The 26,470-nt window shown below is 37.5% G+C and overlaps 6 protein-coding genes, 1 non-coding gene and 1 pseudogene across 7 annotated transcripts; 3 read left to right on the top strand and 5 right to left on the bottom strand.

Moving 5' to 3' along the window:
- Positions 1–1,244: 1,244 nt before the first annotated feature.
- On the top strand, positions 1,245–2,807 carry LOC133733007 (endochitinase EP3-like). Its single transcript, XM_062160614.1, has 2 exons — positions 1,245–1,724; positions 1,964–2,807. Exons 1-2 carry the CDS (start codon positions 1,313–1,315, stop codon positions 2,356–2,358), a joined length of 807 nt encoding a protein of 268 aa, XP_062016598.1. The 5' UTR covers positions 1,245–1,312; the 3' UTR covers positions 2,359–2,807.
- A 314-nt stretch (positions 2,808–3,121) lies between these two features.
- TRNAL-CAA (transfer RNA leucine (anticodon CAA)) lies at positions 3,122–3,205 on the top strand. The gene has a single exon. It is a non-coding gene; the product is annotated as a tRNA-Leu (tRNA).
- Positions 3,206–3,477: 272 nt separating this feature from the next.
- On the bottom strand, positions 3,478–5,482 carry LOC133729285 (uncharacterized protein At4g18257-like). The gene is made up of 3 exons (XM_062156781.1): positions 5,056–5,482; positions 4,418–4,738; positions 3,478–3,963 (listed from the first exon to the last, which is right to left on the bottom strand). Exons 1-3 carry the CDS (start codon positions 5,337–5,339, stop codon positions 3,801–3,803), a joined length of 768 nt encoding a protein of 255 aa, XP_062012765.1. The 5' UTR covers positions 5,340–5,482; the 3' UTR covers positions 3,478–3,800.
- A 4,208-nt stretch (positions 5,483–9,690) lies between these two features.
- On the bottom strand, positions 9,691–12,299 carry LOC133733006 (urease accessory protein G). The gene is made up of 6 exons (XM_062160613.1): positions 11,972–12,299; positions 11,441–11,501; positions 10,977–11,178; positions 10,513–10,634; positions 10,271–10,375; positions 9,691–9,956 (listed from the first exon to the last, which is right to left on the bottom strand). Exons 1-6 carry the CDS (start codon positions 12,232–12,234, stop codon positions 9,873–9,875), a joined length of 837 nt encoding a protein of 278 aa, XP_062016597.1. The 5' UTR covers positions 12,235–12,299; the 3' UTR covers positions 9,691–9,872.
- Positions 12,300–12,816: 517 nt separating this feature from the next.
- LOC133729283 (cytochrome b561 domain-containing protein At4g18260) lies at positions 12,817–15,175 on the bottom strand. The gene is made up of 4 exons (XM_062156780.1): positions 14,718–15,175; positions 14,467–14,631; positions 13,755–13,903; positions 12,817–13,580 (listed from the first exon to the last, which is right to left on the bottom strand). The coding sequence occupies exons 1-4, from the start codon at positions 14,868–14,870 to the stop codon at positions 13,226–13,228; spliced, it is 822 nt and encodes a 273-aa protein (XP_062012764.1). The 5' UTR covers positions 14,871–15,175; the 3' UTR covers positions 12,817–13,225.
- A 2,101-nt stretch (positions 15,176–17,276) lies between these two features.
- Positions 17,277–17,861, top strand: LOC133731275 (uncharacterized; annotated as a pseudogene).
- Positions 17,862–19,247: 1,386 nt separating this feature from the next.
- LOC133729281 (large ribosomal subunit protein eL20) lies at positions 19,248–20,836 on the bottom strand. Its single transcript, XM_062156778.1, has 4 exons — positions 20,679–20,836; positions 20,459–20,574; positions 20,312–20,375; positions 19,248–19,802 (listed from the first exon to the last, which is right to left on the bottom strand). Exons 1-4 carry the CDS (start codon positions 20,691–20,693, stop codon positions 19,461–19,463), a joined length of 537 nt encoding a protein of 178 aa, XP_062012762.1. The 5' UTR covers positions 20,694–20,836; the 3' UTR covers positions 19,248–19,460.
- Positions 20,837–21,871: 1,035 nt separating this feature from the next.
- LOC133729282 (large ribosomal subunit protein eL20z-like) lies at positions 21,872–24,351 on the bottom strand. Its single transcript, XM_062156779.1, has 4 exons — positions 24,006–24,351; positions 23,844–23,919; positions 23,050–23,164; positions 21,872–22,220 (listed from the first exon to the last, which is right to left on the bottom strand). Exons 1-4 carry the CDS (start codon positions 24,241–24,243, stop codon positions 22,161–22,163), a joined length of 489 nt encoding a protein of 162 aa, XP_062012763.1. The 5' UTR covers positions 24,244–24,351; the 3' UTR covers positions 21,872–22,160.
- Between the last annotated feature and the right edge of the window lie 2,119 nt (positions 24,352–26,470).

The following is a 26,470-nucleotide window of genomic DNA, read 5'->3' as shown; positions in this document are numbered from 1 at the left end:
CTATTTTCTGTAGAATTTTACGGATCTCGATTTCGATATTTCTGGAGAAAGTTATGATTATTTGAGTGAAGATAGGTCGGACAGGAAATCTGCTCGGGAATTTACAACCATTCGTGGAGAACTCAAGTTCCATGGCACAAGATCATCAATCCTAACGTTTTAAGGAAGTTAATTCAGATGAGGATTCAATGATTAACTTATTCCTACTTCTACAAGAGATATTTCAAGGTTTTCCCATTCCAAATGAAGAAATGAATCTAAATCCAAGTTTTACAAGGAAACATGAGGCCAAAGATGAGCAGAAATCTTCCCTATATAAAGGAGCACGAATTTACATGAGAGAGGAGTCTCGGAGCACAATGTAGATGCCTATGGAGCGGAGACCACTCATCCATCTTTCCCTTCTTTTCCCCTTCCATTCTTTTTATGTTTTTCCTATGTTTTATCTAGTTATATTTTACTAAACCTTTTTCTAGGGTTAAGATGATGCCCTATCATGATTGTTTATATACTTTGATGATTTATTGATGAATTTATAGTTTCTTTATGATGAATTCTTAGTCACTATTTGAATTGATGCTTTATGTTTAAGTTCTTTGATTGATCACCTTAGGGCTTTGCATCTAGTAATTAGAAGATGAATTTGAGGCGTACCTGCAATATAATTCAAATTAGCTTCTTGTGATTAAGAGTTGTGAATTACATTATTGTCGTACCTGAAGTAATGGTTTGCATGATTCTCTTGTTTTCTAGAACGTAATGAGTCCTATGTGTTAAATTTATGCCGTACCTGGATAAACTGCATGTTAGGATATACGACATCTGCCGTACCTGGAGAGAATCATACACTTAAGGAAAACTATGGTCTAAGTGCCGTACCTGGACTTAGATACGGGAATTGTCATCAAAAGAAATAAAAGAATCTGTTAATTGCATCAAAACATAAATAGGATTGTTAGTGGTTGATTTCGAAACCCTAGGTTTTATCATTATTTGTTTATTTGTTTGTTTATTTAATTCTCAAATTATTTGTTTATTAAAAAACCCAAAAATCAATATCTTCTTTTGCTTGATTGTTTATGTGATTTTGTGTTTGGATTAATTGAGTTAGGGTTTAAATTGATTATCAATCCTCAGTTGGAACGACCTCGTACTTGCACACTATACTAACGACGATTCGTGCGCTTGCGAGTTTTAATTAAAATTTCACAACACTATGCATAATGCATACCCTATAAATACCCAATTCGATCATCTTAATTAGTTCTGTACCTCATTATATACACATACAACAAATAGAGACCAGATTAAGATGACAATTAGGACAAAATCCCTCTTTTTCACCATCCTAGGCCTAGCATTTGTAGCCCAAATTGCAATAGCTCAAAACTGCGGGTGTGCCGCAAACCTGTGTTGCAGCGAATTTGGTTATTGCGGCACCAGCAACGCCTACTGCGGCAAGGGTTGTCAAGCAGGACCTTGTACTACCACCACACCTACACCAACTACTAACGGTGACTCGGTGGCGAACATTGTGACCACTAACTTCTTTAATGGGATTATTAACCAGGCTTCCGCTAGCTGTGCCGGGAAGAGCTTCTACACCAGACAGGCTTTTCTCAATGCCCTCGGCTCTTACAGCAATTTTGGTACCAGCGGTTCCGCTGAAAAGAATAAGCGGGAGATTGCAGCTTTCTTTGCTCAGGTCACTCATGAGACTGGCCGTAAGTACATCATCACTTTATCTTATATATATAAATCACTGTAGTAGAGTGGATTAATTGTAACTGTTTGATAGGCAAGTACTGAAGTACCCAAAACAAAATCACATCTGTACTTGGATAATACTCTAGTAGAGGAAGGTGAAATGTGGTTTACTGAAATTCATATCTGCACTAATTATCACCATCCATAATTCCATATCTACGTATTAATTAGAGTATTTTATGAATGATGGATGCAGATTTTTGCTACATAGAAGAGATAAATCGCGGTACCTACTGCAAGAGAAGTACAGACTACCCATGCAACCCTAACAAGAAGTACTATGGGCGAGGACCACTCCAACTCACCTGGAACTACAATTACGGAGCTGCCGGAAAAGCTATTGGCTTTGACGGCTTAAACTCCCCTGAAAAGGTGGCTTCAGACCCTGTGGTGGCGTTCAAGGCGAGCTTATGGTTTTGGATGAGCAATGTTCACTCTGTTCTAAGCCAAGGATTTGGAGCCACAACTCGAGCCATCAACAGTGGGGAATGTGGTGGCGGAGCCCCAAATAAAGTTCAAGCTCGCATCAACTATTACAAGCAGTATTGCACCCAACTTAATGTTTCTCCGGGTGACAATCTCTATTGCTAAACATGTTAACTAATTGGTATTGGAATAAATTAATAAAAGTGCAGCTAGCCTAAAAGATATGACATGAATTAATCGATCTCGTCTCTCTCAAACACGAAATGTTATGTATGGTTCTGAAATTTGGTTTGGGGCTATCTCTTGCTTTTCTGGTTGGGATCTGATTTGCTATGCTTGCGCGCGTTGGGCTTATCTGGTTGTTTTCCATGCCTTGGGTTGCCGTTTCTGTGTCTTGATGCGGTTCGATTGGTAGCAGCGGCGGTCCTGTGTCCTGCTATTGCAGTTTCCTCCTTTGGGGTGTATGCACAGCCTTGGATGGCCTGGGCTTTTGTTGTTTATTGTAACTGTTGTTTAGTTGCTGTTTTGTTCAGTTTGCTTTCTCTTTGTAACATATTGTTTCGTTAATAAAAATCCTTTTCACCGCCGAAAAAAAACACGAAATGTATTGATAAAACATGAAAGGAGAGGACTACCTCTTATTGTGTGGTCCACTCATCAGAGAAATAAATTAAGATCTTGAATTAATTGGTTGACTGAACTTGGAAGCTTATTTTCATTTTTTCTAATTTTTTTTTTTTTTGATACATCGAAGGAAACACAACTAAGGAATTAAAGATATTTTGTTCATTACTCGGTTCGAAATTAATGAAATTTGGGTCGATCCTAATCGTTAGTATGAAATGTTTAACGGTTTTGGCTTTTAGTGCAAGTTTATAAAATAATATTATATAGATTTATACATGTTTAACTTGACATACCAACAACAGTCAGGATGGCCGAGTGGTCTAAGGCGCCAGACTCAAGTTCTGGTCTTCGAGAGAGGGCGTGGGTTCAAATCCCACTTCTGACAATTTTAATTTTATTTTCCCAACTTTTTTCCCCTTTAATTTCCTGATTCAGATACAAATGAGGAAACCCCTTTCATTCCCTGATTCAGATATAAATGACATCCAAATCTCAAAGTAAACCTCCATTGCCGAAGTTAAAAATGATCATCCAGAACAGGCTAAACAGCCTTATGGTATCGAAAGATTATGCAGCAATAACTTCGAGGCATCTAAAATGAGAAATTGCATACAGGTATGTGAAAATAACTTGAAGTACATGTGGTACTAATGCGTGTGTATAATTTTGAGATCCGAAACTTTTTGCATACCTTCAGCCTGACATAATCAGCCAATGCAGTTCCAAACCATATATTAACCACTGTACAAAAGTATGACATGAAAGAAACAACAGAGACCATTTTGTTAGAGTACAATTGACGAATTCTTTCTTCCAAGAATACATAACTTGATTCCATGCCCTTCATATCCACCTAAAGTTTGCTCCATATAATCCTGAAGTCAACAGGACTCAGAATGGAGAAAATGCCGCATGGTTATGCAGGTGAACTCAATATGACCGCTTGAATATTGCCACAAACTGACAATCGTCTTCTGCTATTATATCTGTTCCTTATTAGGTGCTGCTGCTTTTAGTTTCTCTAGCTGTTTCCGTATGTATGCTTGTTTTAACTTCTCACGACGAGCAGTTGCTTGCTCTTGCCTGCGTACTTTGAGCTCTGAGGCTTTCTCTCTTGCTTGATTCGCTTCTTGATGAACTTCCCTGAACAAAAGGAATCAATGACCAAAAGATGTGAGATGATTGTGAAAAGGTGCATATAGGTATATATACACTGTGAACAGTCAAGCAATAAGTATCATATAGGATGATAGCTCAGAAATATATAACAAAACAGCCAAGTCGTGTACAACAGGTACACAACTACACTAGTCAATAGAGGTTGCTTCATCAACAGCAGTGAGATTCTACTTCCCAACCAGCCCAAATATGAGCATCAGTTCAATGACAGCATAGATGACCAACATCAGCAGCAATAACCAAATTACAAATGGTAAATGTTAAAAGATCAAAATATTATAAAAAGTACTATCAATTGGATTAACTACCATAAACAAAGCATTCACCAGATAAGATATATTGTGTCGTCTCATTATTTTGCTGCCAACTAAATTGTCATATAGCAAACTGCAAAAGTAATGCACTAACAGAACTTTACCTCACAAATCGCTTGTGTTCATCATTGTCCCATATTGCACCTGCCTGCCCAAGCCCCACAGGTTTTGTGCTAAACAACATGGAAAGATCAGTCTCGCCATCTTGATTCTCCGGTGGTGCAACAACAGAAGAATCGTGATGCTGAGTCTGCTCTGACTCATCCTGCTCATGTCTCTTGACAAAGAAATCCACACAGTACTTTTCCTTGTCTTCCTCATCGGATAGCTCTCCCCTCGCTAGCTTATCATACAATGCAGCCTTTTTCTCCAACGCTGCATAGCTGGCTGATCCATCCTTAACTGCCTTCAGCTCAAGCTTGTCCCTGCATTTAACCCAAAAAAAAAAAAAATTGTTCTTAGCAGAAATTCAAATTGTGCAGCACTAAAATGGAGCAAGTGAAAGTTCCCAACTTTAACAAATTGATTACCAATGTGATATGTTTCCAACATAGAGAGCTCAAAAACCTAATCTTTTATCACCAAGCAGCACCCTAAAAACTCAATTCAAAATTGAACCCTAATTCAATCCCAAAACCCTAACCCAGAAGAATTCAAATTCCCCACCCAAACAGCGCATAATCAAGCAAATCAAAGCAAAACCCAGATAACAAATTGGACCATAAGCTAGAAAGTTACGTACTTGTGGGCCCGGGCGTCGACGCCGGAGTTCTTGACGGAGAAGGCATCGTGTGCGGTGATCTTCTTCTTGGCGCGGTGGAACTCGGCGTCTGGGCCGGCGAGGTCCTTGGACTTCTTGGAGTCTTCTTGAGACTGGTAGAGCTGGGCCTTGAGCTCCATGATCGAAGAGGCTCCGACGCCGGCGATGGCGCGGTGCTTCTTGGGCATTATGGTCGACTCCGTAAGCCATCCCAGGGATTCCACCACCACCCTCTTCTTCTTGGGCTCTTCTTCTTCTTCTCCCATTTCGATGGTTTCGAGATTTTGATTGTTGGCGCTCACCGGGTTTTGTTTTGATTGGAGTCGTTTGAGTTTCTTTAAAATCTCTCTCTGTTTGTTCCGGCGGTGGTGAAATTGGTAATGGACTCGACCGCCACGGACTGGTCCGGCCCGGCCCGGTTTTAAAAGAGCAACGAATACAAAAGGATGACGACCCACAAGAAAAAATATGGGTTTTTGTCTATTTACCCCATTTCTAGGGATTTTTTTCCCACTTACCCTATTAAGTTTTTTTAATTCCCTCTTACCCAATACACTCTAAGAGAGTCTTCCCTAATACCCCATTAAGATTTTTTTTTTGTTTTTAATTTTTTTTTAATACCATTTTACCCCTCACCCCTTTGTTACTTAGAGAAAGAGAGAGAGAGAGAAAAAAAATGGAAGAGAGAGAAACCATGGGAGACTTCGCCGGAGCCCATCACCGGCCGCCGGAATCCAGCCAACTTTCGCCGGAATCCGGTCACCGGCCTCCGCCCACCGGAATTTGCTGAAAATCTCACCGGAAATGTTTTTTTGCCCCCAATAGACATCTATTGCCCCCCAATAGACGTCTATTGCCCCCCAATAGACGACTATCAACCATGTATTGCCCCCCAATAGATGACTATCAGCTATGTATTGCCCCCCCAATAGAACTTTCGTTTTCAGAATGAAAACTAATCTTTCTAAAATTAGACAGATAAAAATTTGATTAAATAAAAAAAAACAAAGAGATTACATTAATTTAAAACATCTATTGCCAAGCAATAGACGTCTATTGGGAGGCAATAGACGTCTATTGGGTCCAATAAAACTCTTTTTTTTCTTTCTTTCTGGGCTTCTGCCATATTTTACCACCAAAAAAAAAAAAAAAAAACTGATTTGGGTCAAGCACCAACAGACCCGACCAAATCAAGGACCCGGTTGGAGTCGCTGCAGGTATAGCGGTGGAGAGAGGCCGAAAAGCTCTTATCCATCTCTCTCTTCGGAATCGGAACCGGAAGCCAATGGGCAAGCTCTCCAAGGCCGGGAAGAAGATACGACGCCAAGCTCTGCCAGCTTCTCTATGGCCAGGTACTTATCGTCGCCGCCGATAACGTCGATCTGGTCGAGATCGAGACCGAGGAAGAGGAAGACTGTGGGGCGCTCGGTGTCGTCGACAGAGCCATGCCGCCGTTCTGCAAATCATCGGTCTGAATCGGACGGTGTGGTTCGTCGGAGGAACATAAAGAGATTCGCAGAGAGACGATCACCGCCACGGCGAAGACCTGCCACACCTTCGTCTCAAACAACATCTTCGACCGTCGTCTTCTTCTTCAACGGCGCCGGCGAGCTCATAAAGTCTGCCATGGCGTCTTTTCGGTTTGTAATGATACCATTGTGGTTTTGCCGGAGCTCCGACGTTGATATCTCGGCGACAGAGAGAGAGGAGAGAGAGAGAGAGAGAGAATCTGGTGTGAGAGAGGAAGGAGAGTGGAAAGAGAGTGCTAATGTTGTAGTTTGATAATTAAGCTTAGGGAAAAATGGTCTTTTCTCATTAAATTATGTAGGTGGGAATAAAAATCTCTTGTTGGGGTAAGTGGGATAATTTTCTTTTATTTTGGTGCTTTGGGTGAATGACCCAAAAAATATTAAGAGGGTGCTTTGGGATAATTTTCTTTTATTTTTATCCTCTCCTAATCATATTCCCCTCCTAACCTACCTAAGCTTTCAACCATGTAATGACACATGTAAAAACAATATCTAATGGTTTACATAGTGCCACGTAGTCTTGACATCAAAATCCAATACAGAATATTGTCCTCAACAACATCGCGCTTAGAGAATCTCTTTCTCCGCCTCGGCCTCCCTGTCATCTCCTCCCTCCTGTCCGCCCTCGCCGACGCCAAGTCCCAATCCTCCCCTGGCTCCGTCGTCATCACCACCGCCCATTGCAATAGCAGTTCTAAGCAGAAAATACTCTCTCTCTCTCTCTCTCTCTGTGTTAAGTTTTTGACTCATCCTTGTGGATTTTGGTGGTTGACTAGTTGCTATATTTTCTTCTGGGATTAGTTGTGATTGAGTTGATGGAACGAGATTGTTTGGGAATCTGGGATCCAATTGATGGGGCTGGGTGTTCCACTGATGGGTTTCTTCCTTACAAAATTTCATTAAGTAATACCTGGGTTTCTTTCTCTCTTCAAGCATTGTAAGGGGTCAACCAGACCCATTAATTTGGTCTCTCTTTTGTTTTCAGAAAATCAAATTAGTTCCATATCAAATTTCATTAGAACCCACTTGATAAAAATTGTTATATGCATTGGTGCTGAGTGAAGTAAAAGAAGAACAGAGGGAAGAGCGAGAGAGAGTGAGTCCATGAATGATGCTATCAATTTGGTCTTCCTTGTATATACCCATAGAAAGAGGATCCGGGATCAACCATATACATACACCCATCAATTTGATCTTTTTATTTTATTTTCAGAAAATCAAATTTAATGAAAAGCACTTGATTGTAGTTGCTGTATGTATTGGTGAAGGATTAGAAGTCATGTTCGAGAGAAGAGAGAGAGAGAGAGAAGAGAAGAGATCAGCACCTTGGTTCGGCAGGGTGGAAGGGACTAGGGAGAGAAGGATAAGATAAACAATAGAAAAAGACAAACTAGCTTTGTTGTAATCTTGTAGACCATTGGATATGAAAATTTGACACTTGTTTTAATCTCTGACAAAGCTTAGGTAGGTTAGGAGGGGAATGAACTTAGGAGAGGATCCTCTCCCTCCAGATTTTGAAAAATTGTGTCTGATTGTAAATTCTACAGAATTTCACGGATTGTTTTAATTTTATATAAATTTAAATGGATTGTAAGTGCTATATAAGACTAATTGGTGATTTTTTTTTGTTTTTGATTGGGGGTGAGGTAGTAATGTTAACGAGTTAGTAACACACTCATTCAATCAGTATTCAGACCATAATTTTGAAAGATATCTCAGTAACCCCCGGACTACCCGTTGTAGGCGCACGAACTCAAAGGTCTCTAGTACTTGCTGGATTTTTTTTCTTCTTTTTTATGAAATTATTAAAATATGAGTTATTATTGAAAATAAGAGGCAATTATTTATTGCTCTGTATATTAAGATGTTTATTTGGTACAAATAGCAACGTGAAACATTATTTCCTCATCAGGTGATGTAAGATACTCTACAAGTTACGGTTTTGTCAAATCATTCATTTCAGTAACTTACATTGAAGTTTTGGTTTTGGTATTCAATTAGATAGTATTTATGTCACTAAAGGAGTTATTGTCAACTTGCGAATGTTAAATTACGTTTGTACGTTCACACTCACAATTGCATAATAGGTATAAATAATGGATTGTTGTTGATAATACATATCACAAAAAATATACGCATTAGTGTAGTAGCTAGCCATGGATTCAAAGGTATTTTGTTTCATGTTTCTCGCACTCTTCCCAGTCTTCTCAACATCGGAGCCTTGGGGACTTTTTTTGCCACCTGTAAATGAAGATGGTAAGACATACCAAAGGTTTAACGGTCAAGCTTTCGTGTGTAAGGAAATAGGGCCAAAGTGCCAATATTGGTTATTAAGTGGTGAAGCAAATAAATATTGTAAAGCAGAGTGCAAAAAGAAAGGGTACCCCGAAGCTGAATGCACCTCTACCGGGTGGGTTCAAAAGGAATGTTTTTGCTACGAACCTTCCGAATGGCCAAGAAAGGGTTTTCCGTTCTTTTGAGCAAACCTAGAAAGCTAACCCTAAGAGGTAGCTTCATATTCTTTAATATATATTCATAATGATCGATTAAAGAAATGAATTCATATATAGTCTTTGTTTTGCGGACAAACTTTTTATCCGTATGCGTATCCCTCTTTATTTTATTTTTATGGGAGATTACTGTCGACGACTATGCATCATTTTTTTTTTTATAAAAGGCTATTGCCAATCAAGAACTGTTCTGAAATTCGCACTCCTCACTTCCTTTTATATTTGAAATCCATACAAAAAGATAAATTTTAAATTACAAAAAAGGAAAGATGAAGGGTGAACTCAAAACAAGGAGTATAAATTCCAATCCCTAAAATGAAAATTTCATTTTTGCCAATCTCAATTGAGTTTACCTAAAATTTCATTACAATTTGCGTCATCGTAAAAATTTTGTTGATATATTTATGAATTTATTGAGGATTTGAATTTTTGTCCTTGCGTGGAAGGGATAGACCCTTTTCAGAAACCAAAGACTTCTATCGCTTTATCTTCTTCATCTCAGAACAAGTTCTAAACAATTTTTTGGATTTGATGATTCATCTTTATAAGCATAGAGTAAAAAATGAATGACAACTCAATTAGATACAAAAATTGTGACACTAAACAGTAATAGCATAGCAACAATGCGTTCCTCGTCATTCGCCGCTCCACCCCCGCAGGGGCAGAGTAGTGTTAAACATTTACACATTTATTCTAAGAAGTAGACAGAGATTTGGAAAAAAGATGCAGAAACCAAATTCAGTGAAAAAGCGTCGGTGGCTCAGTGGCGCTTATATCCTGTTGCTAGTTCCCAAGCCTGTAATATGTGGTTCACGATTTCCTCAACTCCTTGCCCGTGCTTCACCTGAGCAAAGACATATAGATTCACAAGGATATGAATCATGGAAACTGAAATTTAACATTTGAAGCAATTCCAAAAGCCATTGACATCAAATAAGACCTATACAGATAAAAATTTGAAATTTGACATGGTAACATGAAAGATTTGTGAATGGAGAGGGTTGTAGTGTCTCTTTTGTGCCAAGAATATGTGATATCATGGGAAAATACAGCTAGATACAACGAACACAGATTATAATCATAATAGTATAGACCTATCGATATACTTCTATGATGCAAAAATGCTAGCTAACTAATTTAACCATTCAATCAACCAACCTGAGCAAAGACAAATGGCCCTCCATCTCGCATTCGAAGTGCATCACGCTCCATCACTGCCAAATCAGCTCCAACTGCTTGTGCAAGGTCAGTCTTGTTTATCACCTACAATCAAATGTTGTCGAGTCATTCACATATGAATTCCTCATCAAATGTTATCAAGTCACAATTAAACTACTAACAGTGTAGGATATAGTATCCACAACAAAGGCAGCAGCAGTGAATATCAGAAAACCACATACCAGAAGGTCAGCTTGAGTGATTCCAGGGCCACCTTTTCGTGGAATTTTATCACCAGCAGATACATCTATGATGTAAATAATATAGTCAGCCAGCTCCCTGCTGAAGTTCGCAGCTAAATTATCTGCACCCAAACAAATCAAATTGGGAATTGTTTCAATCAAACAATAAAATATGACTATGAAAAAGCTTGATCCAACCATTGGTTGGTCATTCACATACAAAATATCCCAATTTTTGCAACTTCACAGTAAGTAGTTCCATCCCAAGTTGTTGTGTGAAGGTTTTCTCACATATTAATCTCTTTAAAGATAAACTACATAAAGCCTTTCAGTTTCAAGTTCAATAATGAAATTCTAGTACTACTATCATCATGCATCACCATTAGTCATTTGCAACAATTCAACCTAAGTATTCAAGTCAGTTCATATCTAGGTTTCCTCATCTAATTGCCTCTGGAAAGTACCTCCGCCTGATTCACAAAGAAGTATGTCTGCCTTGTACAAGTTAGAAAGCTCCTCAAGAGGGCCTAGATTAATGCTGATGTCTTCGCGAATTGCAGCATGAGGGCATCCCCCAGTTTCCACAGCACGTATTCTCTCTTCAGGAAGTGCTCCGTGCTTCACCAAGAACTCACCATCCTCTTTGGTGAATATATCATTTGTCACCTGCAATAATCACACTTGTTCTTCTTCATCAGTGCAATCTTTATATCCCACATCGCCACATCAAGCTATGACTCGGGTATTTCTCTGTGGCCCTGCCTCAATCTCAATCAACTAGAAACACTGCTAGGCAGTGCAGATATTAACAAATTCTACGCAAGGTCACAATATGATTTTACAAAAAGTGACAGATTTTGAAGTATTTAGAACATGTAAACATATAAACTTGAATCTTTGGAATTCTTCAAACACCATAGTGACTTACTGCAGCAAGACTGTACTTGTCGCGCAAAAGTTTACACAGAGCCAACATCAAAGCAGTTTTCCTGTATAACATGAAGCAGGATTCCATCAACTATCATTATAGTTTGATTGGTGCTATCTACTTATCATCAAAATTTTCAAGTTTTAGACTAATTCACTTAAAATGACCCAAACCAAGATATAAAAAGCTTATGCTAATAAACTAAGAACAGCTTTTTAACAACTTGTGATTGCCACACTATCCAAGCAACTCAATATACAGGATAACCTGGGTACAAAAGCACAACCCACACACTCCTCCATAACAAAGCCCAAATCTGAGCTACCTACTAAATTGAAACTCCACAGTTAAATAGTAAAAACCTAAAAGTGATAGAATATCCATGCTTGAATAACCCTAAAGTGGCAATATCATCCATATTTCTTATTCCACTTGAGCTAATGATACAAATCAATGGATAATTGTCATATCAGTAATGCAAAAATTAGAACACAACTAGATTAAAGGCAGAAATACAATAAGCCCACTTACCCAGTACCAACCGGTCCTCCAATGCCAATAGTGAAAGCCCTTTCCTTGAAATCCCTGGAGAGGAGTGGTGGAGCTCTTCTGCTGAAGTAACCAGGAGAGTAGATGGGTTCATGTGAGTGTGGTGCCAGCCCATCATGGCTATGGTACACCTTCCCATCTGCTCCTGTCCATGACTTTGTTGCTGCTGAATCCCCATGGCTGTGATCATGATCATGATCATGATGGTGATGATGATCATGGTCATGATGATGATGTTCTGCCATTTGACTACACTCTCTGCTGAAGTTGAACTTGGGTCAAGTGAAGAGGAGGTGCATCTGGTAGTTTAGATAGAGCTGCTACATTATTAGAGTATGCAGTTGTTTAATTTACCAAAACGCCCTTGGTTAGTTTATAAAATATAAACGGTTAGGTTTAGGGACTTGGGGGATTAGAGCAATGTGTTGCTAGAACCTTTGATTAATTAGGTCATTAGTGGTGTGCCACCTCACAGAACTATGATCACTTTTTATAGTGTGATACTACATCATTGGAATGGCTAGTCTGAGGGATAATTGATGCGTATAAAAGTTGGGATTGTGAATGATGAGGAGTTTTACATAAAAATTACTTTATCAATAGAAAAGTTAGATAAAAATTAAATCATGTATCTTTTTCTACACTTTTGAAGATTTGATGGTTTGTCAATTTGCACGTCATATATAATCTGTATTTTAACTTCACTACCCTAATTAAAAAGAGGTTGGCAAGGAAATTGACACAGCCCAATTGATTAAAGAGATACTTGGTACCAAATTTAACCAGCCAACTCTAGTTGCTACTTACAAGTATGCTTGGCAAAATAAGAGAACTGATATATTGCCATAACGGTGTACAAACTGTTCATATTAGTATAATAGAGTACTGTAAATCTGTGTACAAACTATATGATATTCTCACACAACACTACTATATGAATCACCTATAATCCTATATGTAAGTACGTAACTAATCCAATTCCATAAGTACACTGAGGCCCATTTCCCATACAAGCGTAATAGTTAAAACCCAATATCCAAACTAAGGGCAAGTCCATATTCCATTTTTTATGCATGCGCTCCATCACTGTACCTCAAAAACCAGCTACAGTGGCATAATAGAGAGCATGCACAAAAAAACAAAGCAAATGAGCACTCAGAAGTCACAAATCAAAAGAAAAGAAAAGAGAGAAAGATGGGCAGACAGACTTTAAAAAAGTCAAAAAAGAATCCCATTCTAGTCAAACAAGTTCTTGAGTGCATTTTGTTTGCCACATGGTTGCAGAGGCAACAACTCCTTTTGGTTCTGCCTTTGAGCAAGTTCTTGATCTAACTGCCTGATTGCTTCACTAAGATCATTGCCTGAAACCGCTCCTTGCTTTTGTATGTAATCTCTTTTATCTTGGAATAGATAGTAAACAGCAATGACAGACAACTCTGCTGTGAAAAGGATAGTCCAAATCGCTGAGCTTCTCTTTGTTCTCTTGTGGTATGCATTTAAGCCCGTGTATATGTTAATAATCCCCACTAATGATATCACTGTTCCAAGCATCCAATGCACTAAGTACCACACACTTCTTTCCTTCTTTCCCCTGAAGATGAAGACATAAATTGTTGGATGTGAATTCTACTCTCAGTCACGTATTATAAATTCAAGAGAGTACCGAGCAAAAAGCGGGTGATTGAAAACCATTAATTTATAATACACTGCTAATATTAAAGCAAGTAAAACAAGCAGAGAACCCATTTGAATGAATAATTATCACCTGTGAGGCCTGAATAAACCAATCAAGGCTTGAACCCAGATGGCAACATAAAGTGCTAGGCCTAATCTTTGGTGGTTGTTATTGAATGAGTTCTCAAAGTTTTTGATGGACATCACAGCTCCAGCTGTGGCAAGAAGCACCGACAGTATCTGTTATACACTGAAAAATTTATCAGAAGCATGGTATATAAAAAAGTGAAGGATCAACATGGCTAAATTATATAGTGACAACATGCATAGAAATTATGAAGGCATCGTGTACCAGATAGAGATCATAATCTGCTTTATAGTTTTATATAAAACGAAATGATAGAAAGCTAGTGCTGGATTTGTAAACTTAACCTAAGAGAAGTATTGATATGTAAAATCTGATTAGTAAAGGATTTTTCTAAGTTAGAGGACACTATAAATAACAAGAAAAACAAAATTTGCTTCTGATCTTGATGTTCAAGAAATAATGCATGATATGGTAAAGTTATATTAGAGCTTTTAAATAATCAGATGGGTCAGATCATTCTGTAAACAAAGAAAAGAATTGTGGACGACATCATTAAAGCTGAAGTGGGTGATTAACCAGTGATCATGATTGAAAACAAAGATCAAGCTTGAAAGAGAGCATATCTTTCAACTCAAAATTAGCATTGATCCATTGTTAATTAATGGATAATCGTTCTCATTAATAAGTGTTCTTAGATGAGTTGCAGAAATCTTGCCTGGAAAATTACATGGAAATAGAAGAGGACTTTGGCCCTTGTTGTTCCTTGTTCTTCTCTAACAGACATTCTGATAACAAGTATTCCAGCAGGCATTAAGAACCCCATTGAAAACCATAAGAGGATTCCATGAACTGTAACATTAAATGTCATCTGAGGACTCAACTACAAAATACAAAACAACCCAACAAGGAGAAGAAGTCAAGCATTTATCAGGGAAAAAGGAAAGTTTATACAGAAAAAAGAGGTACCTTGTGAAAGTTGTCTTTAATGCTTTTGTGACTGCTGCTGGGGTTGAATATTTGATGATCTTCATGAGATGAGCAAACAACCAATGGCAGAAGAAGAAGAAGATAATATGCAGAAATAGTTAAAGATGCTTGTTTGAGATAAGTGATTTGCATTGTTGATCAATAGCAGAGTGAAGCAAAGCCAAGAAATAAGATCAAGGACCTATACTTTGAATTGCTATTCTCCCTACACTTTCAGCTTTTCATTATGATCTTTAACAAAGCACTTTTTAAGATATGGTTCTAACTTGGATGGTTGTGGAGCTAATATGAAGAAGAGAAAAAGGTTACATGCATGTATAACTTTCAAGACTGCATTTGCTTTATAGGAGAGACAATGTGGTAAGATTAGTGAATGAATACTAATTAAAACAAGTGATTAATTGTTAATTACCATATATTCTGTAATAGCTTTAGATTTTTGGCTTTAGGGACGGTAGTTGGTGTGAGAGAGAAGATATAGATTATATAAAAGGAGAAGGCAGAATTATAAAGGTAGTCTTGGAGGGAATCAATGAATGTTAGGTAGCTAGTTTTCGTTTCAATTTTCTTTTATCAAATCATAGTGAAAGTGGGGTTGACATAAAAGGGTAAGGATTTTTTGGGCCAAAGTTTTAATGGAGCGGACGGATTTCACAGAAGGGAAAAGCTCTCTCCAAGTTATGAAAAAAATTCGATCTGCTTCTGAGTTCTACATAAAAAAGAAAATAGCTAACATATGTTATTCATGATTTATATATGACAGTCTAGCTAACTCGATCATAAATAATGGGTTTATCTGTTTTAGTTCTGTTGCCTTCCTACTTTTGTTTGTAATGTTGTATTAACTGTGCCCTGTTCTGTTCTATAACTGCCTGCGGCAGAAACGGTGAAGAATGATGAGTTGGCTAATCATAATCATGGTTTTACTTAAAATTAGTCTCAGACAGAAATGATGAAACTAACAAAGGATAAAGGCCAGCAATCTTGTAGCTGCCCCCATGATTATTCTGGGCCTTTATCTAGGTGTTGTTACAATTTGATCTTTACTTCACGGGTTTTTTTGAGTAATAAGTTCAAAATATGATGAGCAGTATAATGACATGTTATTGTCAATGTGTATAAGCAGACCAGCACAATGCAGCTTTTGGGGGTGAGGAAATCAAACAGCTTACTGTATTCGAATCTTCCTTGGTAATTTAATCCAGAGACCTATCAAAAAAAATTAATCTAGACTTGATTAAAGACGATTTTTGAAAGTGTGTAGCGAAATGTTTGTTAGAATGTTTTACAATTTTATAGTGTTATTTTGTTTTTAGAAGACACAATATTATAGTGTTCGATGACTCGATGAGTGAAAAAATGTGAAAAAGTAATCATGTTGGACGAATTGCCTTAAAGACAGCTTGTTGAGCAAACCAAACTCAAGTAGTCAAGTGTGCTCTTCTTCGAACCACCCAAAAGTTCTTGTCATAAACTAATCTAGTTATCTTGATATCACATGATGAATACTATTACCTGAAATTAAGTCAAGTGTCTTCTCATATGCATCCATGGACGTAGGCTTCGATCAAGAGTAAGGTAACCATGGCACACCTAAGAGATCACGACGACAAACATGCAGCAATATACTCCTATCACATAAAGTCCAATTACAGACACATTGCAAAGTATTTAATCTATACTATTTTACCTTTTTATCGTTATAAAAGGAACAAGAATGATGACGGATTTGGTTTGGTGGGCACTGGGCAGAGCACATCATCTTTTTCAGATCTGGTATCCTCTTTTCAATTGAGTCGTACATAACATGTATGCGTTGCATTTCTCTTAAATTTAATTCACAGGGTGATAATTAATGACTACATATTCAAACAAACAAATGATTTTCTGTGCATGATCAAGAAATGAAATATATCATGCTTGGAGAGTTGGAGCCTATTCAAATTTAGTTTGATGATCACAGTCACACACAAACACAGCTTTTAAAAGTAACAACACAACTGCAAAGGATTACGTACAGACCACAATTTCACCCTGAATAACAAGATGATCTACAACTAGTAACTAGCAGTGACCTTTAAAACAAATATCAATCTCATCTTTAGAGACTGAATTAAGATTGACTGTTCACACTTTCCTATCAAATTTTTCTGAACATACATGCAAATATCCTGTCGGGAGTCGGAAAGGAGCATGTGTTACGGCTTAAGATAGACTTGGCTACTACAGAAAAGCTGGTTAATTAATCAGTCAAATTATGCATTTATGGTTTGCATACCCTTTTTCCAATGTTCAACAGCTAGCAAATTAAATTGCCTATGATTTCCCAGAAGAATTCCCAGAGTCCTTTAAAGTTTCTAGATTTTGAAACTAGTACGCGTCGGATAAATTCTCAAACTCTCACCCTAACTAGTATATATTAGCTCAAAATGAGAAGAGAATTTTCATCACCTTACTTAAAGGTTGAAAAGAAATATACTTCTTCCTCAATTTTTCTTTTTCTTTTTTATTTCGAAGGGCACATCTTCCTCTTCCATTATGTCTATTGTAGTTATCGGGTACCGGAGGATATCTGCAACCGTCGCAAAGAGAAACAAAGACGTTAATGATTCCATAGAAAAGTTTTTGTCAAATAAGAACCATGTTATCGGCCTGGACATAGAGTGGAGCTTAAGCCGAGATTCAGAAGGTGAACAAGAAGCAAAATAGCTATTTTGACACTTTTTGATGGGGATCATTGCCTTATTGTTCAGCTTCCTCACTTGGATTCAGTACCAACGTCAATTTGCAATTTTCTTCAACTACGTACCGGATTACGCATTTGTGGGATTTGACATTGTGAGAAGCATGGAGAGGCTGGAGAAAGAGTACTGTTTCGGTTGCAAGAACTGTGCTGATTTGAGGACTATGGCTGCAAAGTTTGACGACGAGCGGCCCTATGTTGCTTTCTGGGGGTCTGCTAAAATGGCTGAAGATCTTTGTTACGAGGGTAAAGTTGATAAACCCAAGAGTGCAGTTTTTGACGACTGGGGTAATAGATATCTCAACGAAAACCAGGTCAACCGCGCTACTATCAATTTCTATGCTTATCGTGGACTTGGAGCATCGTTGGGGTATTTTTAGGTAGTAGTAAACTAGTCTGCATGGTAGCTGCTGCGTACTTTACTATTTAGTTTATTTTTCTGCTGGTTAATTTGTTGCTCTAAGTTTGCATTATCTTTTCGTGGAGTTAATGACATTTGCCTTATTCAGACTAAATGTATGGGTGCTATCTGAAAATGTGGATTTGTTTCACATTGGATTGATGGCAGCATTGCAAATTTTAATCGATGGATACGAAATTGAGCGTCGCACTTATGAAATGTTATCTGAAATCAAGGGAGGAAAGTGTCTTCTCATATACATATGTAGGATTCGATCAAGACGATGACCACAAATCGCGGGTTGGATCCATGAGGAAATCATTTACATGAATAATATATTGTTGGGTTCAGAAAATCTAGACTCCATGCTCAGCAAGTTACTAACAGCAACATATCATTTACCCCAATTTCAAAATGTGGATAGCAATCAGAGACCCTTTTTTGCCTACTTGCCAATTAGAATGCTCAGATTGGAATGAAACATTACTATTCATTCTGTAATCAATTGGGGCTTGAAAGCTTAACCTTATAGCAATCAAGTGATCAGTATTTGATCATTACTATGACTTTCTCATCCTCATAAAAAGAAGACGAATGATGGCTATTTTGGTAGGCAGGCCGATTTTGTTACCGATCTGGTATCCTTTTTTTTTTATAGTCATGTATGTGTCGCATTTGACTTAAGATGTCACAAATCCAACCTTGCATTACAGAAATTTATGAGCGTCTCATCCTTTCGATATGGTCATGTACGTGTCCCATTTGGCTTAAGATGTCACAAATCCAACCTTACATTACAGAAATTTATGAGCGTCTCATCCTTTTGATATTGTCATGTATGTGCCCCATTTGGCTTAATGTTTTTATCCGTCGGCATACACAACTGCAAATTTTCACAGACAGACCGCAGAATCCATGGATGGCATTATACTGATAAGACCAAGCGACAATTAAGATTTACTTTGGAGACTAAAGATTCAACAATGAGGAAGACCAATGCCAAGATTGTAGAGAATTTCCTATCCCAATTTTCTAGTTTCCATCAAGGACACCAATGCAGTATTTTGTCAAAAGTTGAAAGGGAAATGTAAATCTTATCTCAACCCCTACCTTACAGACTCCTCTCATTGAGAGCAAAAACTAAACTAAACCCATTACGCTAAATATAAAAACTACAAACTCCTAACGTCAATTGAAATATGTTTCAACTAAGAAAATAAGATGACATTTCATCAACACTGCCTGCTGGCTTTGGCAGTCCAAAATGCAACCGCCTGGTATAAATTCAGTCTCCAAGCAGTGCATCACTCAGCACCGCACAATCAGTAAGAAACCAAAAATAAATCAAACATGTCGTGGAGTACAATTCCGCCGAGCAACAAAACAAGCATATTTAATAGAAAATTTCGAAATGGAACAAAATAGGGAGGCACTCTGACCATCTGTAGTTCTAACATAGTCTAATAAAATAAAGTGACCAAAAGAAAGTAACTCAGAGTTCAATTCTCTACCAGAAAGATTCAGAAACAAATCCAAACCTAATCCCTCTTTCTTGTTCATCAAATGAGTCATGACCAAGTTAGACAAACAAGTTGGGCCTTGATGCCTTGTACGTGGTCTTCAACTTCCTGGTTGGTGGCCTGACCTTCCTGGAAATCAATGGAAACTTGATCTTGGAATTGTGGAATTGCTTGGTACTTTCCCTCTTGCAAAGCTTAGCTGGGATTGTGGCAGTCTTGATGATTTGGATGCAAGGAAACCTGACCCTGTGGCGAGAAGCCATCTCAGTGTACATCTGATCCACAGCCCCATTCAGAGTGGTGTCACGGTACTCCTTGTACATGTTGTGATACCCTGTCCTGCTTTGATACCTCAACCAAATACCATAGTTCTCAACAACAGTAGGTTTCTTCTCAAAAATCTGCACCCAATTCCAATCAAATACTCAAGACCAGGGGAGGAAAAGAAAGAATCCTCAAAATTATACCTAAAGAACTCATTTCAACAACTACAATGCAATACAATAGAGATCAACACAAGTCATTTTAAAAAACAACCAACAATTACAAAATAGTGCAATTCCGCATAAACCCTGGGAAGAATAACGAGCACCTAAGTTCAATGTAGATTCATATACAAAAAGAACCTGATTCTTTATGGTTTAAATGAAACATGAATATAACCAACATGGGCAAAATGCACAATGAGCTAACAGCACTAAACAAAAACAAGGAAATGGAGTGCCATAAATTCCATTTCACACCTAATGCCCGAACTGAATTTTACAACAACGGAGCGAATAAACATAATTTGATTTGATTCATACAAAAAATACAAATGTGAACGAACAATACAGGAGATGCTAAAACCTAAAACTGCGTAAACAGAGCCTAACATGAATTCAAACAACAAAATGGAAAAGGAAATAACCTCATTGATGGCAAGCATTTGGCCATTGCTCTTCTTGACCTTCTTCAGCTTCTTCAGGAAATACCTAATCCACACAAATCATCAAATTAAAATAAAATCACATTTTGGGATCAATAATCGCCAAGAGGCCAAGATCAAGAGGTTTACCAGAACTTGGACTTGGCGCGAACCTCATTGGTGTGCCAAAGCTTCATGCGGTAGATCTTGGGGGTGTCCTCGGCATCCTTGGGGAGAGCCCTACCCACCACCTGGTACTGGTGAAACTGCAACACAAAAACGACGCCGTTAGTTGCAGCTCAGAAGGGGTTTTAGCTTCATCGGCGATTACAGAACGAGAGGGATCGGAGAGTGAGTTGTGGAGGCTTACCTTGAGAGCGACCATGTCTGCCAATTTAGAGAAGACGGCTACGATCTCTGAGGCCTCTCTCTCTCTCTCTAGCTTTCGCTCTCTGAAATAAGAAGCGCGACCTAGGGTTTTTGGTCTGGTTTATATATGAGGTGGAAACCCTATGTAATTGAACGGGGTGAACTTTGGGCTTTTTAGATACTGGGCTTGTGAAAGTACGGGTCCATTTGGCAGATTGGAAAAATTGGTCTCTTTATTTATTTATTTTTTATTTTTTTGGGTTAATGTTGTTATCCCCACCGTATTGTTCAGCTAAGTCCGGCGACCATTTAGAGATGTTATTTGTTTTAACATACCTTTATGATTTCATGATTCAATTTGATGAAGTTAGTTTATGTTATTTTCTTACCATCATTCAATTTGATGTAGTTTATGTTATTTTACTTACTTGTGTAACATCAATTTCTTGATTCCCAAAACGTGGATTAGTTGGGTAAATACTGAAGGGGGAAACCGAATCATGCTCTGAAGCAAAACATACGCATGACAAACTCCAAAGGCGAAACAAAAAATTCCCAGTGGAGTTCATTGAGGCGGATTCTGAAGTGATATTAATTTATACGTGATCCATTGACTTTCGTCATTTTGAGGATCGAACGTCAAAACAGAGCACGTTTGATCCCCCAGATAAAAATTCTACATTTAGATGTAGGTAGGACTTGGGAGTGATTATCAATGGAGCAAAGACTCGGCTTCTTTTAATTAGTAGTCGCGGATACCCAATAAAACAAACTATCGTAACAATAGAAGCTCAAGTTCTTTTCTGTAAAGACATATGACTGCCAAACCGAAATACTTAAGAGAATGTCTGAAAACACTCTTTTTTCGTTGCTCAAAAGGCTTTGAAAATCTGATGGAGAAAAGGAAAGAAAGCTTGGAAAACATATTAGCCACTAAATGTACCTAAAGTAAAGCAAACACTAGACATAGATCAAACAAGAATGGTGAGACTGTAGATAAAATGAATGGAAGTTGTGAACTACAATAAAGTCATTAAAGTGGCTAGCTTACCTGCAATATGCAGCATAAATTCTTCAGAATAATAAACTGATCCAAAGGAACAATGCACCATCTAAACAACTAGAAGTCTTGTATGATACTATGATCAGATCAATCCCTGTTTTAATAGGTAGAAAGTAGAAACAATGGAAACATATTTCAAATCTGGTCCGGATTAGTAATTTGTGAAACACCACATTGTTGCATATATATACATTGCTTCCTTCCCTTCCTTTTGTATTAATTTTCCTATCCAAGTTAGTATACTGTGAATGTTGCTTTCAAGTTTGGAGAAACAGAAAACCATATTTATAGATACAAAACACCCAACACTCTGTCAAGAATTTGCAACAGAAAAACCAATATGTATAATTTAACAATAGCCATCCAACTGCTTCTATTCTAGGTACAAACAGAGAATCAAGCTTGTTGTCCATATTATCCTCACCAGTTGTGAGTTCGCTTTGTAACGCCAAGAGTGATAGCTAGCACAGCAAGAATTGACTGAAAATGAAGTATATAGTTCCATGTTAGGGCATGAAATGTATAAAACCCTCACTTTTGAGAAACCAAGAAAGATGAATACACTCAACTTTCACAAAACAAAACATTAAGTACTGGATAAGGGATCAATACATGATAAGCTAAAGAAAAAGGGGCTGCAAGCCTCCAACTGCATTTTCTACTTTCACAAACAGACATGAGGAGAACAGGAAACCTCAGACATGCACCTAGAATTACCCCTTATGACTAACAAGGCTCATAAGTAGCAAGATGTGCACATTGCGTGATAGGTTTAAACAATCCTATTATATGATTATGGTGCCATGAACTAATTAAACAAATCCCTAAAATGGTATGTAGCTTCAAACAGGCAGATAAGCTACAGCTGCAAATATATTGCAAGCACACAAATTTTAAAGGACTATCAGAAGTTCAGGCAAATTGCACGCTACAACAAACTTGACTGGAACACAAACTTTCCAAACATTCATAATCAACGCTATGTTCTAATCCAAAATGCCAGTTTCTAGAATATATGCAAAATTCCCTTATATCATTAAGCTTATCTCGAGTGTGAATAGAATATCAACAAAAACTAGATACGCATACAGCCACTCTGTAACCTTGGTGGCAAAATTCAAGAACGTGAAGATCGAAGCTATTTGCCAATTCATGAACATGGAACTGTACTTATGAGGAAACGAAAACAACAAAGAAAACTGCTTCTGGAAATCCATCATTACAAAATAATCACAGTTATAAATATACCGGGATATATTTGATTAGAAAACATTACTTAGCACGTAAAATGAAATGAAGGAAAACTTACTGCTAATGTGCATGCAACATATCCAGGTTTTTCTCTGTAGTCCACCCTCACACAAAGTAAAATAAAAGTTCCAATATACCAGGGGATGCCACCAAGAAAGAACCCCATTATAAACCTTCAGAGACAGTGAAATTGTATTCTGTCAGTTACAGCCAGCCAGAATATGCTAATTGAAATATGCATTCAAAGTCAAATATACAATCGAAGTTCATAATGAATAATCTACGATGTCATTCATATCAGATATCATGATCCCTTCTTTTTTCTTGGTCTGAAGATATCATACTATCTGATTTATAAACTAGCATAACTCTTTAAATTGCAATGAACTTGTTTGAAGAAATTACTCTGCTCCTGCAACTCTGTAAGCACATCTTCACTGTATACCTACTTAGGAATCAAACTGCCACTATCCAACGCGGCACTGAGCCACTGAGCCATAAACAGACCTTTTAGACATCAATAGGCCTAGAATGCAATCATTCAATGGTTAATACAATATAGCTAGTCAAAAAACTCTCATCGTTTATTCGCGAAAGGATAGACTATCCCACTGATCAGTACAAATTATCCATTCCATTAAACTCTTTCAGCTCAAAAGTGATCACTATGATTTGCACAAACACAATTCATACCGGAAAACATTTTTGCTTAGTTCGATCCCCAAAACTATCAATCTTCATTCTTTAGGGTTTATTTATACAAAAATTTCAGTGCCCTAAAACACAGAATGGCACAAACAAACAATAAAAAGTTAAAAACTGAGAAATAAGAGTGAAAGTGAATCAACTCACAATAACCAGCCGCTTCCAAGACCACAGCACGGAAGCCTTCGTTCCCTCACAGGCCTTCCCTCAACAACAGCATAACCTGCACAAAGATCAAACCAAAAATCTTAAGCTCGAAATTGAAATTGGAAAACAAACGAGCTACGGATAATCGATTGAGATCGTTACCGGTGACGGTTTGGTATCCCTGGTGGTGGTGGTGGTGGTGGTGATGGTGGCGCTGGGGAGGTAGAGGAGGCCGGCCGGAGGCGCCGAGAGGAGGGGCCGGCGTAGGGAAACCGACTACCGGCTCGGACGGTGGCTGCGGAGGGGGGTAGTTAGCGACGCCTTGGAAGGTGCCGTAGTACTGCTGGCTCTGGTGGTCGGCGGCAAGTCCTCGGGCCTTGGAATTCGCGTCGTCGCTCATTTTTTTTTTTTTTTTTGCTTGGATCGGAATTGATGCTTTGGAACCGCGAAGGTTGTTTTGTTCAGTCTTGAATCATCATCAATGGCGGTGATTTCAATTCTTGGATAACTGAGCTGGCTTGGGTTAGCAACTAAGTAACCGCGTTTGGTTCGTCTATTTTGGGCCACCCATATGTCCTCCTAGGCCCAACTTTTACTTTTACTTTTACTTTTTCTTTTTTTTTCCTTGTCCTTTTTTATTTATTTATTTGTCAAACTTGATCACGGTGTTACTTATGTGGAGAAATTAATCTCTTTTTTTTTTTTCATCCTAGAGTGAAGCTAAAGCTGTGAAATTAATCAAGGATTATAAACACGTGATAATTTTTAAGTACATAAATATTAATAATTAAATAGAAAAATAATAATACAGTGGCACATACTTTTGTAAAATAAAAAATTTAAAAAAATTCATTATAAGTGCATTACGTAACTTTCTTAAGATTATATATCATTCTCGTTGCCTAGAAGACCGCATAATTGGTATGGTTGTTTCCTTGCTTGCGACTTAACCAAGCATGAGTTGTGTGAAGTGGAACCACGTAGTCAGTGGCAGAGCTAGGAATTTAGGTTTACTGGGGCACACAAAAAAATAAAAATATAAAAACATACAAAATCTTTAAATGTAATTTCTATCTATTACAATGATTTGTCCTCGACGAGATTTCATATTTTGAAATCGTTGCATGATAGTCTCATTATCTATACTAGTAAAAATGTCTTTCTCAATATATGAAATCAAGCAATCATTCATAAACTTGTCACCCATTCGACTGCGTAAATGAGTCTTTACAATGTTCATAGCAGAAAATACTATTTCTACACTTGCAATCGCAACTGGTACAATCAATGCTAACAACAAAAGTAAGTACATCGGTGAATATGTGTCACATCTTTTTTGGTATGAACTATATGTCACAGATTTATATTATATATTTTTAGAAATTTTTTATTGAATTTAAAATTCTGTAAGTAAAAAGAAATATGAATCTTTAATCGTAACAAATTATATTATTGATGTCAAAGAAATTTAGGAAAAAAAATATATTATATAATATTACTAAAAGTTCAAACGTGTGCCTCCTCAAACAATCCCATAAAAAAATAAAACAAAAGAAGAGTACCTAAGCACTTCAGATTAAGTTGAGAAAAAATAATATAAAAATCTATAATACAAATATGATATTAATATAATATTAAACTATATACATATATTAATTTTTTTTTTCTGAAAATATGAGTGGGGCACGGGACCCAGTGGGCCCTGCCTCCCTCCGCCCCTGCACGTAGTATACTAGAAATGTTAAGGTGGTTGTGTGAAGTGAGAGTTGAAATTTCGTTTTAGACATAGATTGATTGGTTAGTCGTGCAAGTCATTTTACTAGCTAAATAGAGGATGCTTTTAACAACCTCATTTAGAACAACTCTAACAGCTTCCCTATATTTTGATTTTACTCTATTTTAGGGAAAAATAAGTTTTTTTGCTCCAACAGATTCCCTATAACTATCCTCATTTTAGGGATAGTGAGGAAAGAGAAACCCGAATTCCCTAATTAATTTAAAACAATCTCTAAAATTGTAAGGAAAAATTATGGAGATTTTAGAGATTGCCGTAAAATAGAGTAATCTGTTGGAGTTTGAGAAGAAAAATAGGTTAAAACTTTAACTTTTACTTCCCTATAATACAAAAATTATAGGAAAGCTGTTGGAGTTGCTTATTGCTTAGAATACTTAGTTTAGGTTTCTGAATTTAATCACAATATAATTAATGTGAAACTTATTGTGAATCAACATAAATTATGGGTGTATCAAATGTATTGCCAAATCTGTCGATGCAATACGATCCACATGCCCAAATAGTATATGATCCACACAAGCTAACAAACGGTGTGGGATTTGATCAGATTTGCTCACCTAAGGGACAGTTTTAAGGGACTGTGAGGGACAAATGCATCTCAACCACATGTATTAAATATAAAAGCAGAAATTATAACAACTTAAAATTGTGCATTTATTTTCAGCCATCGGATTCACTTGTCCCTCACAATCCCTTAAAAATTGTCCCTTTGGTGAGCAGGCATTAGGATTTGATATAGATTATTATCCACAATCCACGTGCATATACGATTCATGAGCGATGCCTTAGCTATCATTTTCGTATACCCATCCAATTCCACAAAAATAATGGG

Source organism: Rosa rugosa, chromosome 2 (genome assembly GCF_958449725.1).
Source record: "Rosa rugosa chromosome 2, drRosRugo1.1, whole genome shotgun sequence".
NCBI classification, from domain to species: domain Eukaryota; kingdom Viridiplantae; phylum Streptophyta; class Magnoliopsida; order Rosales; family Rosaceae; genus Rosa; species Rosa rugosa.
Note: the sequence above shows the minus strand (reverse complement) of the source record. Positions and strands in the feature narration are given on the sequence as shown.